This window comes from Folsomia candida, unplaced genomic scaffold (assembly GCF_002217175.1).
Source record: "Folsomia candida strain VU population unplaced genomic scaffold, ASM221717v1 Fcan01_Sc003, whole genome shotgun sequence".
NCBI lineage: Eukaryota > Metazoa > Arthropoda > Collembola > Entomobryomorpha > Isotomidae > Folsomia > Folsomia candida.
In genome coordinates, this window is record NW_019091195.1 from 1,735,966 (window position 1) to 1,751,464 (window position 15,499).

Genomic DNA, 15,499 nt, shown 5'->3' on the forward strand with positions numbered 1-15,499 from the left:
AGGCTCAAATATCACTTCATATAGAGAATAAGTGCATAAATTTATTCTGCGTTGTTGAAAATGTACGGAAATAGATTTTAAAATCCAGTAGTATTTATTACGTAGTAAAACATTTAATGTATTTATAAAATGTGCATATTTTTACATTTTCCGTATCTTTCGATAAAATTCAGTACTAAACATTTAACATAAACGGAATATTTCTTAAATATTTAGCTTAAGATTAAATATATAAAGGTCAATCTATTCTTCAAATATCTCACACGTGGGCAGATTCACCGTCACGAAGACGTTCATCTCCAATAATGAGGCAAAGACGAGGAACGCTGCATACATTGCTAAAGCTGCAAAGCCCACTTTCTTATCCAGATAAAACTTGTTGACTGCCAGAGTCCCATAGAGAAGGATCAGAGATACCATCAGAATCATGGCCGAGTATTCCAAGCCCCCTGAATTTATCTGGATGTAGTTCTGCACAGGGTCCGAAGCAATGAGGGAGCCTTTGATCAACCAGGGAAGACCGAGACAAACCTATTCAATGTGCACGATTACATGATAACTTAATTTATTACCGACATTGAATAGATTTCATTACCAAAATATCAAACGTATTGGAGCCAATAGAGTTGGAAATGCTCATGGTGCCGAGCCCTGTTAAAAATAAAGGTAGATGATGATCATTAAAAGACTTGTCAGTCAAGGGATGAAAACGCTCGCCTTTAATAACGGACTTTTCTCTCTCGAGGCAAATATAAAAGACAGGCGGAGTGGATTTGCATAACAAAACCTATATTAATTTTCACTTTTCTCGACAACACGACATGCAAACTTTATATACGGCAAATGACATGGAGGATGCAATATATGTACAATAACCCATTTTTCATGGTGGTTGTGAGCCAAGCAATAAGAAGGGTAACATATTTAGGTACATGCATATATGTAAGCATTATACAACATTATGCATAGTGCTGTAGGGTTTTTGGAGCCGTTTTTTTACGTCTCTTGTAAAATATGCTCTGCAAATCATGCACATATTGTGCATATAATAAACTATTTCCTGCTGCACGAATAAATAATCTGCACATGCTTGCTCACCTTGTCTGGCAACAATAACCGAACTCACGGCCTCTGGGATTGAAGTACCGGCAGCCAGAAAAGTTAGTCCCATCACACTGTCTGGAATTCCGAGCGTGTGACCTGGCAGACAAAAAATGAATATAAAGTCAAATAAACAAATAAACACAACGCAACGAACTTTTTTCAAGTATTTCTATCGTTTGGATATAATTCTAATGTAAAATAAATATTTGGACAGGTCTCTTATACGACAAACTTGACATTTACCATCCAACTAGACTTGTTACAGGGGAAAATAAAGCATAAAATTTCAATCTAAATATGTTCGTGTGCAAATTTCCTGAAATCATACAAATTTTTTAAGCCATGTTTTCTTGTTTACTTTCCCCCTCAAAAAAAGCACTAATGTTCAAGAACTCAGGCCAGGTAATAAAGAAAGAGCAGCATTTTACACCAAATTATGCAAATGGATCTCACACATTCTCATCTTCACCTCCACCCCACTACTCAAATGGAATAGTCAATTTGTTAAGAGGTTCAAGAACTTTGTATCTCTAGAAAATAAAGTAAATAATACGTTTCCATCCAATTTCACCCACCATCACGCGAAACGTTGACGTATGCTGTACATAGAGGAGCAGGTTTTGGAGAGAAATATTGATTATTGTGCAAATATCAGTCCCCACGCAGCATGGAAGAAAGCGATGATCATTAAACAAAAAGCTTTAACATCTTGGAAACCGTGTTCATGTAATACAATGCAATACATTGGATTAAATATGTAAGTAGGAACACCACTTAAATATGAGACACATGTATTTCTATACATAGAAAGCACTTGAAATTGTGGATAAGGTGAAAGTACGAAAGTGCTAGGAGGACAAGACGAGTGGGATGACAAGCACTTGAAATCATGTGCAAGTGTTTATCCAAGTATTCTTCCGTCTGTTCCAAGAAATTTTTTTCTACCCAAACAACAATAGCATTTGACACGTTTGCACATATTACATCTGCATATTCAGAGATGGATATTTGGGATAAAATTAATAATTTAATGTAAAACAACAATATGTCAGAGTTCACAATTTACACGGATTTTGCCCATGAACATATATCAGTATACCAGACGGCTTACGCAAGTATGTGAAAACCTTGGGATATTTCATTACTTTGCATATGAATGAAAATAAATTAAGACATGGAATTTCACAACTTTCTCCTATGTCTCGGTCCAGTAGAAAAGCACAATACGGCCGAGGACGATAAGTATGACGATGGTGGCACAAAAGAATAAAGCCTAACCAAACCGCGACACAAACAACAATGGGCGGACATGACAACAATACACAACACAACACGGACCTACTAAAGGTCGCTCGAGTTCTCTTTTCTCTCGTCTCAAATTTCTAATAAAATGACAAACTTTCAAAGCGGCTGGCTCGTTAGTTGTGGTGATCCTACAACTTTTCATTTGCATGCAATTTACTTCTCCGCGTATGTATTAGGTTGTAGTAATAACTTGAATGCGTAGGATTTGATTAGATTTGCAATGAGCGCTGGGTTAGTCAAAAGAAATTGTCTGATCACAATAGATGTATGTACCTAATTTATTGAGCTTTCATGTGGGTGTTGTCATTTATGCGACAATATACGGATGGCCTTTGTCTGTACCCCTAATTCAATAGAAGGATGATTGATGCACGTACGTAGTAGCATCAGAGTGATATGATAATGTCAACGAGTATATAAGTGACGACATCAACAACTACATACATACATCATGCAAATATGGATGATGTCCATGCAAATATTTTTGCGTCAATAAATGTCCACATGGGGAACTATGCGACTTTAACGAAAAACTGAAACTTATGACGATTACGTACAAAGGAGTTGGTGGATGATTTGTCACATTGTGCGCGCTAACCCGATTGATCTTCACCGCATCTGATGATATAACACATTCTTTATCGAGTTTCAAATATGCATAATATATGCAGTCGAGCAGTCATGCATCAAGTTCACTCACAAACTTTGGAGAATACTACGATCATTTACTACAGGGTGCCCACCAGCTATCGAGTTTACACCTCTACTCCACCTCAGTATTTACTATGCATGCTATTCTTACGACAGGCTTGCCCTCCTCCCCGTCGTGTGCATTTCCTCTGACAACAATAATTTATTCCGCCGATGTGAGCCCATTGTTTATCCCACGCGAATAAATTATTATCTCGGATAACACCACGCTACGACTACCTAGAGGGCATCTTCCGCCTCGTGCTTCGTCTAGAGTGCTCTCACTTTCTCTCACCACCATCATCATCACATCCGACATGAAAACCTATGTACGAATGCAACCTTCGTCTAATCTGGAATTTGGTATAATCCACAACACTACTATTTCTGATGGAGGACCAATTTTTTCCAAAATTTCCGACAGAGTTATTGCCCACTTTGTAGTGGTGAAAGTTTGGAGACTCGCCAAACCTAGGAGAGTCCGTGTGAACCCAATTTTGGTTAAATCTCAATCTGCTTTCTCCAAAAGTCAAGCTGCTGCGGCCGTTTCTAAGTGAGTGGAACATAAGTAAGTGAATGGCAGTGACGTGGACGAGAAGCTGACTACCCATGAGACTCTAATAATTTAATAATTCAGCCAAAGTTTGATCTGTCGTATCACCAATCGGACCAAAGGGAGGCGGAATGTAGGAGAGAAAGCACTACTGAGAGAGGAATAAGGAAGGCAAAGTGCGATGAGAAATTTGGGGAGAAATCTGATCAAACAATTTCGGGGCTCAGGGCAGTTGTAAATCTAATCTAATCTCAAGAATAGAAAGTTCCTCTGAGATTTACTGTATGGATGATGCAATGGAGAAGGAGCGACCCGACTACAAAGAGCCTTCCTTTACCTTGGTCGTGTTATTCAGTCAACTTTCTCGAGGAAGAAGAGGCCAACACACAAGTTTCTCCCTTCACCTCTCTACGTGGCATCGATGGACTGATATCTTTTCAGGATGAGCAAAATTATTATAATTATAAATCTACGTAATGATTCCCGTCAATATTCATTAACTTAACTTTGAGTTAAAAAGAGAAAGAGGGCGAAAAGAAGGAATTTTCTAACGAGTTTGTCCCTCGGAACTCCACCCTATGTGAGTATATCTAGCAAGAACATGGGTATATTTACATACGTATAGGGATAATTTGTAATTAATGAGACGGATAATGATGCGGGTTTGTTTGCACGACCTTCGTGGCACAATTAAAATGCAATTTGCAACACTGGTGGGATTGCAGAAAAGATGAGTCTGAATGTATGTAGCTGGGTGGCGACTATTATTAACTTGGCGACGAAGGAAGGAAACCATAAACTTTTTACTCACCTATTATCGTCATCATCCATGAAATCAGATACGACAGCGATGCGATCCAAACAATGCACATGAGGAAGGTCGCCATGTACCAAGAACGCCAGTTTCCTTCACGACAATCCGGCACAGTTATTCGAAGGAAGAAACGAGCCGGCCAGGTTACCGCCCAGAGGAAAATTATCCACAAGGACGCCCCCTTCGGAATGGAAAACACGGCCCATTCGTCTGAAAATGGAACAAAATATGTATTGTGATGATGACATATGTATAAATTGAACATTCTAGTATTTCAGCTACAAGAAAATACGCTCTTATTTATCCAAACTTTGTTTGTTGGCTTCAACAAAGACCTTCCTTTGTGTGGCTTAGACTTTGTGTGGATATTGATTTCAGAATAGTCGAGAAATTGAATGCATGGGATTAAATATCAGTCTTAATCCAGCCGACCCCCAGTGATTACATTTCTTAAGATTAAGTTATTAATTATGTCGGTATAAACATGGAAGCGTGTAGCGGCTGAGAGTGCTGAGAAGAAAATTGGATTCAAACAGTGAATGAATACACAAGTGATTTATTTGTTGGGATATTATGGATCGAAAGGAGAATAAAGTGTTCACCAGGGCGGAGAGGAGAGATTTGCGAAATTCATAGACTCATAAACAAAGGACGTGATTTGGTTCAGTAAGTAAACTCTTTACGTCTTAACTTGATACATTATTCCCAACCAAGCAAAGACAATAAGCCAGAATCTGGTGAGTTATCCAGTAGTAAGAACTTATCGCGAGTTTGCTCTAAATGTAGGCCACTGGAACATATTTGCTGGAGAAGCATAATGAGGGAAAACATATCTCTTTTTCAGGACATATAAGTACACAAATATGTAAGTACAGATAATTGTATATTAATGATTTATTTGGTAGAATTTCTACCGTAGAAATGAATTTCTCAGTGAAACGGCACACTCAATGTACACACAAATGTACATACATATGTAAAGAAGTGCCATTAATCTTTCATTAAAGAAATTCCAGCAACTTGCTACGAAAATATAGAGTATTTCCTCTCGCTCTCTCTCTCTTGCATCAACATTGACATACTTGCTACTTGGCTTTTCTACCTTGAGAGAGAAAGTCAGAAATAGCCCGACATGACTTAATGAGTCGGTTCGTCGGCGTGGGTTTGTTTTCTCGAGATTATTTTCAAAATAAACAGGTGCCGTCTGGTTTATTGCTGGAGGAATCGACGGACCGATAGGAGAAACTCAAGCCACACGGAAGCAAAAGTAAATAGCGAGTGAGCACCAATTAGTCAAAAGTGTAAAGAATCGGACAGGTAACCTAAAACCTTCTCGGTACATACTACTTAACTTGACGTTTACCATCATCAGCAATATTTCGCATGTCCTCGCACCACTCCTGCCGAAATGAGATGGTGGGTGGTGAGTGACTGACATATTTACAAGGCAGCGGAAGTGATACTAATTGAAGCAGGCTGTCAAGTGCTTTATTTTCAGGTCATTCATAAACGACACGACCCATTATCATTACAAGAAAAGGGATTTTAATTCAATTTTGTGCGACGCCATTAAAATTACTTGTCGCCTTACTTTTTAAGATATGTATGTGTGTAGTCGAATTTTGCATCCGGTTCTAATAATGCATTACATAATATATACTCGTACTACTTATATGGTAACAGGAAACTTTGCATGTTATTGTGATAACTCCGTAATAAGAAACTTTAATATTATTTCAGGTGGAAATTTACAACTCAATTGGTCGAACTAAGGAAAAACTAAACTAACGAGGTCCAAATTACCAAGTTTAAGCTTACCTTTCTCGCCTAATATGCATTTGTGAGTTTTGACGAATAGTGATTTTGCTGACAAGGTGCAAAATATTTGTTTCTTTTGATGCATTAATCAATACACAAAAATATATACAGTTGTTGTGGATTTAAGGCCCAATAGCATCTCATTTTACAAATATGTACATATTGAGGGTACAAGCATAACAAGTTTGAGAAAAATGCAAAGTGAACCAATTTGTTATTTTTAATTTTACTAACAAGTTTTTAGTTCTTACACTTTGTGAGAACTATGTAATTGTAAGAACATACTAATGTATTTATGGAAATGCACAAAAATATCCACGATAATCTTAACCGAGCGTAAAGGTGAAAGTTTACATCTATTAATGTATGTCTATATTAAGGTCACATTTTGAACGTCATGAAGCAATAACTATGAGTGAGCAAAATGTTGCAATACTACAAAATAATCCCCGCACTTGAGCAGAGGTCATACAACGTACTCCCCGTAATTCCCTCTCAGCAACAACAATCATGAAGGGATTAAATATATCGAAAGACTGAAAAATTGCCATTTATGTAGTAACTCAACCTGTTCTACATACATATTTTACGAGTGAAAGCATACGTAGATAATACTTTTGCTTGCCTCGGTTCATCAGCTAAGAAAGTTTCATGTGTAAATTTTTTGTCTCACCTTTCTCCTCTTCTTCCTGCTCCTGCAATGCTTTTGCGATCAAGAGTTCATCCAGTGCTTCTGCAGAGATATCGTCTCCCCGACCAGCCTTCGCTAAACGCTCATAACTTTGGCTGAAGCTTAAATGTCGACTTCGAGCGCCTTCTTCGTCGCCTCCTAAAATTTAAAAAATACATAATTTCATGAAAAAGTTTGATGTTTTTCCAAGTTTCAAATTTTGAGAGTAGACCGATTTAACTGTTAACAATTGGTTTCATATTTATGCATATCTGTCCTACGACGGTTTCAATTTGCCTCTATGGAGCTTGTGTATGCCGATCTTTGTGTTTCTTTATGTACAAGATAAATATGCTCCTGAAGAGTTCTTGGTGCAATTGAGGGAATCTCTTCAAGTGAAAAGAGAAGTGCAAGGTAAATTGGAGCTTAAACCACTTTAGCTGAGATAGAGTTGATAGATTTGAGCAGTTTAATGTTATTTGCACAATTTTGACAACTTCCTGGAATTTTCATTATTTATTGAAGAAAGTGTCATTCATGGAGTTACCAGCTGCGTGTCATAAAAAACCTAATGCACAGGTCATTATAATTACATAAATGTTCGTTGAGGGTGCCATCGTGTACAGAAATAGGTAAATTGCACATCAGTCTCAAAACCACTACAATGTGTATTCACTAAAGATGAGATATAAATAACATGGATAACTATTAATTTCAGTACGATGAAAACTTGGCTGCAAACTTTGAGACGATGACAAAATATGAATTTAATTAGATATTTTAGAAAGCAGAGTTAATTTCAACTTAAAATTTTCTTTGTCATCTCGTGTGTTGCGGACATACCAATGTTTTGCCTACACAAAACTTTTAGATGCGTATAATATTCTAATTCTGCATTTTGTAAATTGTTTGAAAGCAAATTTGATTGAATTCAACACCTATTGTTAAAAGGATAACACATGGACAGCAACATAATTAACCAGCATGTAACAACCACCTGTCAAATTTATCCCTATTTTTAGACCACCAACATAAACTATCCTATTATTCTTATTTTTCACTGCGTCTTCTTCTCCTGAATGCGCGTGAGGCTTCCCATTCTTCTTCATCACATGAGATTGGAATTGGTGCAATAATCCAGGAGGTAGAAATGAAAATGGGATGCATCAGCACCAGGTGGGCCCAATACATAATCAATCGTCCATTTTTCACCTCACTTCATTACTCTCTCTCTCTTTCTCTCTCTCTCTGTCAGGATGCAGGGAAAAGCAGCACAAAACCTAAAACCAGACCGATATCTACGTGTACTTTTGCACGCGGAGGAAATAAGTATGCACTGTATGCATTATATCATCATCCCTCAGCGCCCTCCCACTCAATTTCCTACTCATAGCACTTCTCTTCTCGCTCATTCAAAATCTCATCACTATTTCATATCATGCTTTCACTCTCAGACCACTTTCTCAAGGCTAAAAGGAAAGTGAGGCTCTGGGTTGAAAGTCTTTTGCAAAAATGATATGACTTTCACCACGGAAAATGTGGAGGAAACATACCATTGTAAACCCACTAAAATGAAAATCGGATGCGGAGAACGTACCTGTCTGATCAACTAGCTTGCAGGCATGGATCAACTCCATGCACCCGACTCGACCCAAATTGTCATTCTAAATATGTGCATGCATTTGGATGGGATCAGGAATGGACGGGCGGAACTTTGTGAAACAAAAATAAAGGGATATGTATTATGTAGATTTATTATATATTTGGAACATTTTGTCATGATGTGTTTATCTTTCTAGAAAAATCCGTTGGTGGAAGCTTTAAAATTTTGGCCAATGGGTGCATTTTTATGATGTAAATACGTATGCATGTTGGAAAATGACGCGACTCAGGTTATTATATGTTGCCCTTTCACTAACAGAACGTTTAACTATGAATGTATTTCCATGATAGACAGATGACAAAAATATTCACAACAGAATATTGCAATTCTGCCAACAGAGTGGTTGCAGCCATGGTTTGTAGGACTTAAAGTGTGTCTGACACGTGTAAAATGTAAATTATAGGATTGGTGTAGGATGGATGTGTGGAGAACCGTATGTGCGAAAACAAGGGATACGCTCGATCACAATCCTGAGAACCGTGGAAGAGGATTTCAATTGAGCAAATAAAAGAGATTGAGATGAGTTAAAATGCCTGGAGCAAACACAAATCCAAAATTCTACGATTTGAGCTTTACCACGAAAACATGCAGGGTATGGTTATCATCAAACAAGACAAACACACCAGCAGACCACTCAGTTTCTCATGACTGGAAAAATATAATAAATTTCAAACTGCAAATACTTCCTGGCAACATTTCAACCCATTTTAGAACATATATTCAAATATCATTCATTCATTCATGTTACCAATTAGGGGCGTCCTTTCGGTGGATGCTGTGAGTTCGGCGACAAATGAAGTTCGACGACTTGACCCCCGAGATTTTTTCTTCTTTATGAGCACTTCCGTGTCGTACGGATCGCTAGTCTTGCCACAACAACCCTTCGACACCTTGTCAACGAGCTCCTCTGCTTTCTTTTTGAGAGCCGTGTTCTTGTACATGACTAGAAAATATTCGACATTTTAAATATTAAGCCTTTAATAATGCTTCAAAAATAATTGTTAATGTATTTACCGAAAATGTATATTACATAGACGACAACAAGCACTAAGGCCTCGTACCAAAAGACCTTTCTATTTGTAAGAGCCACAATTAGTAGTATGACAGATATGGAGTAGAAAAAGCAGTCTCGCGTTAGCGGATACCACTCTAATGGGAGTGCCTGTATACATAAAATCATCAATGGAATTCGATGGTAAAACACGTTTTAGTAAATTTTTAGTATTTTCTTCTTACAGTTTGAGCAGCCATTCCACAAATTCCCGCAATCGCCAAAATGTTGAACACTGCACTTCCAACTATAAACATCAGCATAAAATAATAACTCTCAATAAATGTCTCAGCATTCAATTTATCAAATGTTTGAATTGTATAGCTCTCAATTGAAATGGAAGTCAAAAATTAACCAGCCACCCGAATACACAGTGAACCCCCCAACTTTTATATGCAAATACAAACTATTTCAAGCTAAAGTCGACTTACCTATTGTCCCAACCCCGATGTCACCCTTCGTAATAAAGGTGCCAATCACATTCGTGAACAATTCTGGGGATGAAGTCGCAATGGCCATGAATGAGGCTCCGGCTATTTTTTAAAGTAAGGGAAAAGTCTCACTTTAAGTCTCACACTGTGTCACACTTTAAAAAGTCTTACCCACATCGCTGGGTAAATGCATTCCTAAAAGAGTATAATTTTACATAAGGTCACTCGTTCATAAGTCATGCTAGTTATTAAATATGTAGCTACTTCCGTACCAGTACATATGCATTCGATGCTTGGCACGAAATACTCGTCGCAAACCAAAGCCAGAGCGTAAAACACGTAGACACTGACGACAAAGTGAACAGCAATCCAGCCATGACGCCGTTCTGATTGGGTAAACAGGTCAGAAGGAAAGTCGTCAATGGACGGCGGGGTGCAATCCTCCGATGGAGACGTGGGTGATGTCTGTGTCGTTGGATCTGGTTGCAGGGTGGACGATCTTGTGGTAAAGTTGGAACGATCTGCCAAAATTATATATATAAATTAATGTAATTTTACCCCGGAACTGATTTGTACCCATGTTTTGTACATGCCAATAGATGTGCTGAAACTGGAAGTGGGGGATATTGTTGATTGGGTGGAAACTGCCGTCATTGAGAAATATGCCATCAAAACGCTCCATAATAAGAGTTGAACTCGTCTCTTTATTCCACGTTTTTTATTCCGCAGTAATCGGGTTTCATGACAGGAAAAAGTTTGGGCGGATATTCCGCCCACTTTACTGTTTTGAGCCATTTTGGGACAAAAAATAACTTTCTACATGAAATTTTTTGTCCTGACTTATGTGTCACCAGGTGGACGAGAGCACACTTCACATAACTCAAATTAAAACAATAGAATGAAATCAGATGCCACGGGGTGAGGCAGATCAACTGATCAACTTCACGTAAATAGTCGAATCCGCATGATCAAAACCTGTGACTTGTTAAATAAATAAGCATGCCTGCACACGCGTTTGTTTGGATTCTCCTTTATCATATTCACGTTATAAACAATTTTTTTCCTCGTCGTGGGAATTGATAAGATAACAGGTCAATCAACACCCTGTTTTTTATTGGTTTGTTATATACTCTTTCCCTCCTGGATGAATTCGGAAGAATTGTTACATATAGGTACGAGCAATGAACTAATAATTAAGTTTATTTATTGGAAACTCCCGGTGAATATGAATTATTTTGAAAATTTCTTCTCATTCCAATTACTAAATTCAACATATGATCTTTTTGAAAACAATGATGCGCTCTATCAATATGTACATACATACATATTTAAATATATACATTTCATGAGTATGCAAAACACTCAACAGTCTGAAAATGAACTGCATGACTTCTTTACACAATACTTTTCAGAATAATAGGCATACAATACGAATTAATCCGAAATAAACACTTGGATTTCATTGTGTATATAGTTTAGTTTCAGGAAATTAATAGGGATATTTATATTATTATACCACATACAAGTGAAACTTTTGGAACCTATTAACAATGAGTGCATTCAATTCTTAAATTTAGCATTAGTGGCGTGTTATTGCACGTTGATAAATAATTCATTCTAAATGAACAAACAATCCAATTTAAACAGAATAATTATTCAGTATGTGACAACTCAATGTGAGAATTCGTATAGCAAACACTGACCTTCTTGCTCCCTGCATAGACGTACACAATCCGAGGTTGAGTATTTGCACTAATCTAAACGGATGAACATAGTGTCAGTTATGTCTATGATAATACATTTGTACTTGCATATAGTTTTCATGGTGGTGTTTCGTTAGCCGGTGCCAGGACTTATGTAGGTAACTGACATATCCGTCCGTGCCAGGATACGGCCAAAACGGCTGAACCAATTGATTTCCAATTTGAAATCTACTTTTAGACAGAATCTGAGATTTTCATATTACTTACATAATCATATTTATTAGTATACAAGCTTAAGTTCTTTTCGGGGAGAAAATTGGCCACGTGGTTGACCGAAGGTGGGGTTGGTTTGAAATATTCGGTCGTAGAAGGCTAATATTAGGAAAATTTGTTATGTATTCTACCTTTATTTTCACATATAATTGCGCACACGTTATCATATACATACACATTACACGTATGAAAAGCTGACTACAAATGAGTCGTACATTAAAAAATCCCTAATCTTAATAAAAAACTCGCAAAAACAATCTACAAGAATGAAGAAATTATTTGTTGTGTTGCATGTATGAACTTACTTACGAAAATTGATTTAAGTAGGAGAATGAAATTAAATAAGCATGAAGTGGAGGGGTGTACCAGATTTACAAACATTAAGCAAAGTTCAAGATTTTTATGCCATCTTAACGCAACAATAACGACCGTTTGCAAGACATCGATCTCATAGAGAGTAACACTCATATCATAAGTTTTCGAAGGTAACAGAAGGAAAATGGCTGACTCGGGCTATGCATGTTCAGTCTGGACTTTTGTAACTCGCAAAGGATTATACAATCTAATCTTAGTTGGCTGTGTAGCGAATGGACAAGTATTATATAAGTGACATTTTAGTATTGTTAATACCAGAGCTTTTTTCGAGAATTAATTTCGGCATAGCCTCCACATCATTTTATCGACATTGTTCCGTCTGCCAGTTGGTATATTTAACCCTTGGTAAAAATATTTTTTGAAATTTTAGGCATTGCAATATGTAAATAACTAATAATTTTTGGAACTTAAATAGTTTTGGAACGACAAAACCTGTGAGAATACAACAAGATGTGTGAGTCAATGTGTGCCTGCTGTTTTCCATGTTGTTTCGTCATGATAAAGCGTGGGTGCGGATCGGATTGCTGCATAAATTGGCTTCTTGGACTCCTGTGCTGCGTCCCTGCTGTGATTCACGCATGTTCATTCGTGGGGAAAGAAGACCTTCCACCACAGACCGTGGTGATTTTACAACAGCCACAACCCCAAGCACATCAAATAAACGTCAGTCACACCCAACGTTACTAATCCAAGCTAATCAGTTTTATTGGATCATCCAAAGAAATATGAAGCACAGGAAACATTTTCAACTATGCTCAATTTTGATCACAATTTGTATGAAAAAATGTTAAGGATTGGAATAAATTATTTCTGCTTTGCTAATTATCAGTTGAACTCTATTGCATATATTTCAGTTGTACTTAAATACCCCAAGTTTTAATAACAATTACAAAAAATAAACTTCATTTTATCTCAGCTAAAATGATGCATCAATTTAAAACAAGGTATCAGGTCATATAATTTGTATGTACATATGTAGATTTATGCATAACCATTTGAGTTTGTTCCCATATTACACATTAATGTAAGCCGTAAAACGAATTTGGATTGAGAAATTGAAAAATTAAGCTCTAAAACGTTAATGCATATCTACCAAAACTTTGCACTGATTAAAAACGTCGTCGCTCCCTAACACAGCTCCATAACTGGTATTAGTTCGATACGAGGCAAGTAAAGAGGAATCTTCAGAATGATGACCAACTTCAAGTTCGTCCTCGTTCTCGTTCCAGGTTTCCGCAATTTCAGAATATCTTCGTGTAGGTCCGCGATTCAAGTAGATTCTGTGCTCCTCTCTAAATCTTTGAATCCGGCGAATCATTATATACCCAAACAATGAAATGACAACCTATTTACAAGTATTAAATATAAGTCATACGATCTAAAAAATTTGCTAGACATTTAATTTTTAGGTCTTCACCTGAACAGGAACAATTATCGCTGTTACTGCCTTCTGGACCAAAAATACAGATTTGTACATTTGTAATTTTATATGCATATCCATGTAAGTAGGTCTATATTTGCATCTACATGTGTACCATTGGTGCTTCTATAGCAAAATGCGCGAATTTGATCCACGCGATTAGAATGAGATCCATACAAAAGAGAAACGGGGCGAATGTTTGTCCCAGAAAGCAGATAATGCAAATATGATCAAACAGTTGGTCATGTGGAGATGTGAACACTTCCGAGCTATTGGACCCCATTCCGCTGACTGCTTCGATATGGGGAAGGATTGTGGAGGACCCAATTTTTACTATGATAATTGTACAACGCCATTTATTATTATGCTATGATTTTTATGATTTTAATTATTATCGTGATTAAAATTACCAATGATTGTTGTCCCCACGAGCAGACAAGTAGTTACCACGTACGCAATGATTAACGGTTCAGATGCGAGGTCTGGCTGGATTTGAAGTTCGACTGCGGCAGTCTAAAATATATTATGATAAAGACATCCATTTACATATGTACATCTAGAATTAAGATGAGAGAAAAATCCAAGGTTTACTCACTATTGCGAAAAATGACATGATGTTTGTTATGTGAACTACGGTATTGAGATGAGATTGACACCAATGTAACCTTTTCCAAGAGTCGATCACTTCACTATCCCAAATTGGGTCGGTCAATTTTGGCGTGGAGGCAGGATCGAGGTCCACAGTGTCCCATTTTATTACTTTACTTGTACTCAGAATCATTTAATTTTTTATCGGGGTGCCATTATTTTAAAATCGGAAAAACGTTATTCTGTATGAACACGTGGTCCGGTGCTGAATGAGGATATTCGTTGAATGATAAGCTCTGTTGTGATAATATGCTCTTTTGTGTGAAACTGCGCAAAAGACTGATGTATTGTTTTATGTACATGTGTGAACTACAGGCGTGTTGCGTTATCAAGTGTCAAATGCTTCTTGATTTGATAACTCTTTATCGGAGTATAGATTTCCAGTACACATCCTGTACAACGTTAATATACAGTTTCTCCGACGTGTTAAAACAATCATATCTTTAATTTTATGTTTGACATAAATGGGTTGCATCACATTTAGAGCCGTTTGAAATTTTGTGGGATGTGGTACATGTGAATATGTCTTTACATATTTATTATTGCAGTCCATATGAAAATATTTGACTACAAAATTATCGAATTATTAAGATTCGTTTAAGATACTAATTATCTACCGATCCATTTCCAAATCATCTTTTGTCTCATCCCTAAAAATGTGTCGTTCCTACAAAACTTTGCTCAATATGAAGTAGTCAACTTAAATAATTCCTCCTTTATCATGTCGTTGATGTGTTGCAATTTTTAATCGTAGGTTGGAAATTGTAGATATTTTATATTGCAGTAGCTTTTATACAAATCAGTGTCACTACAGATTCACTCAACCTTTCATATGCTGTCATATCACTGCATGCATACATATTTACATACATGTGCATACGTATTAATTGAAAGAATTTCATGCTAGCAATTACAACCAATTGAGTTCTGGATAAAATATCAATGTTTCGACACGCATGGGAATTTTCAAGACATTTTTAT

The 15,499-nt window shown here is 37.0% G+C and overlaps 2 protein-coding genes and 1 long non-coding RNA gene across 4 annotated transcripts; 1 reads left to right on the forward strand and 2 right to left on the reverse strand.

The window, feature by feature from the left end:
• Window positions 1-71: 71 nt before the first annotated feature.
• On the reverse strand, window positions 72-11,040 carry LOC110845727 (sodium/potassium/calcium exchanger 3). Its single transcript, XM_022092208.2, has 12 exons — window positions 10,693-11,040; window positions 10,372-10,620; window positions 10,271-10,294; window positions 10,100-10,201; window positions 9,854-9,915; window positions 9,632-9,779; window positions 9,366-9,560; window positions 6,958-7,113; window positions 4,464-4,676; window positions 1,099-1,200; window positions 596-651; window positions 72-531 (listed from the first exon to the last, which is right to left on the reverse strand). The coding sequence occupies exons 1-12, from the start codon at window positions 10,892-10,894 to the stop codon at window positions 244-246; spliced, it is 1,797 nt and encodes a 598-aa protein (XP_021947900.1). The 5' UTR covers window positions 10,895-11,040; the 3' UTR covers window positions 72-243.
• A 97-nt stretch (window positions 11,041-11,137) lies between these two features.
• On the forward strand, window positions 11,138-13,272 carry LOC110846486. Its single transcript, XR_002547587.2, has 2 exons — window positions 11,138-12,795; window positions 12,866-13,272. It is a non-coding gene; the product is annotated as an uncharacterized LOC110846486 (long non-coding RNA).
• LOC110846485 (calcium release-activated calcium channel protein 1) lies at window positions 13,273-14,784 on the reverse strand. 2 transcript variants are annotated; one of them, XM_022093255.2, is made up of 5 exons: window positions 14,466-14,784; window positions 14,281-14,383; window positions 13,986-14,203; window positions 13,868-13,897; window positions 13,273-13,795 (listed from the first exon to the last, which is right to left on the reverse strand). In XM_022093255.2, exons 1-5 carry the CDS (start codon window positions 14,649-14,651, stop codon window positions 13,529-13,531), a joined length of 804 nt encoding a protein of 267 aa, XP_021948947.1. In that variant the 5' UTR covers window positions 14,652-14,784; the 3' UTR covers window positions 13,273-13,528. The 2 variants fall into 2 exon arrangements, with proteins under 2 accessions (XP_021948947.1, XP_021948946.1); XM_022093254.2 differs by having other exon boundaries at window positions 13,868-13,900.
• Window positions 14,785-15,499: the final 715 nt, after the last annotated feature.

Bases quoted from the DNA above. Each gene is read 5' to 3' on its own strand.
- LOC110845727 (XM_022092208.2), bottom strand. From the start codon at position 10,894: ATGGCTCAAAACAGTAAAGTGGGCGGAATATCCGCCCAAACTTTTTCC. The intron at 9,780-9,853 runs GTAAGAAGAAAA...TTATGTATACAG, and splicing joins GTGGAATGGCTGCTCAAACT to GCACTCCCATTAGAGTGGTA. The intron at 4,677-6,957 runs GTGAGACAAAAA...TTCCATTTTCAG, and splicing joins GCAGGAAGAAGAGGAGAAAG to ACGAATGGGCCGTGTTTTCC.
- LOC110846485 (XM_022093254.2), bottom strand. From the start codon at position 14,651: ATGATTCTGAGTACAAGTAAAGTAATAAAATGGGACACTGTGGACCTC. The intron at 14,204-14,280 runs GTAATTTTAATC...CAATTATCATAG, and splicing joins CGTGGGGACAACAATCATTG to TAAAAATTGGGTCCTCCACA. The intron at 13,901-13,985 runs GTACACATGTAG...TTTTTGGTCCAG, and splicing joins TTGCTATAGAAGCACCAATG to AAGGCAGTAACAGCGATAAT.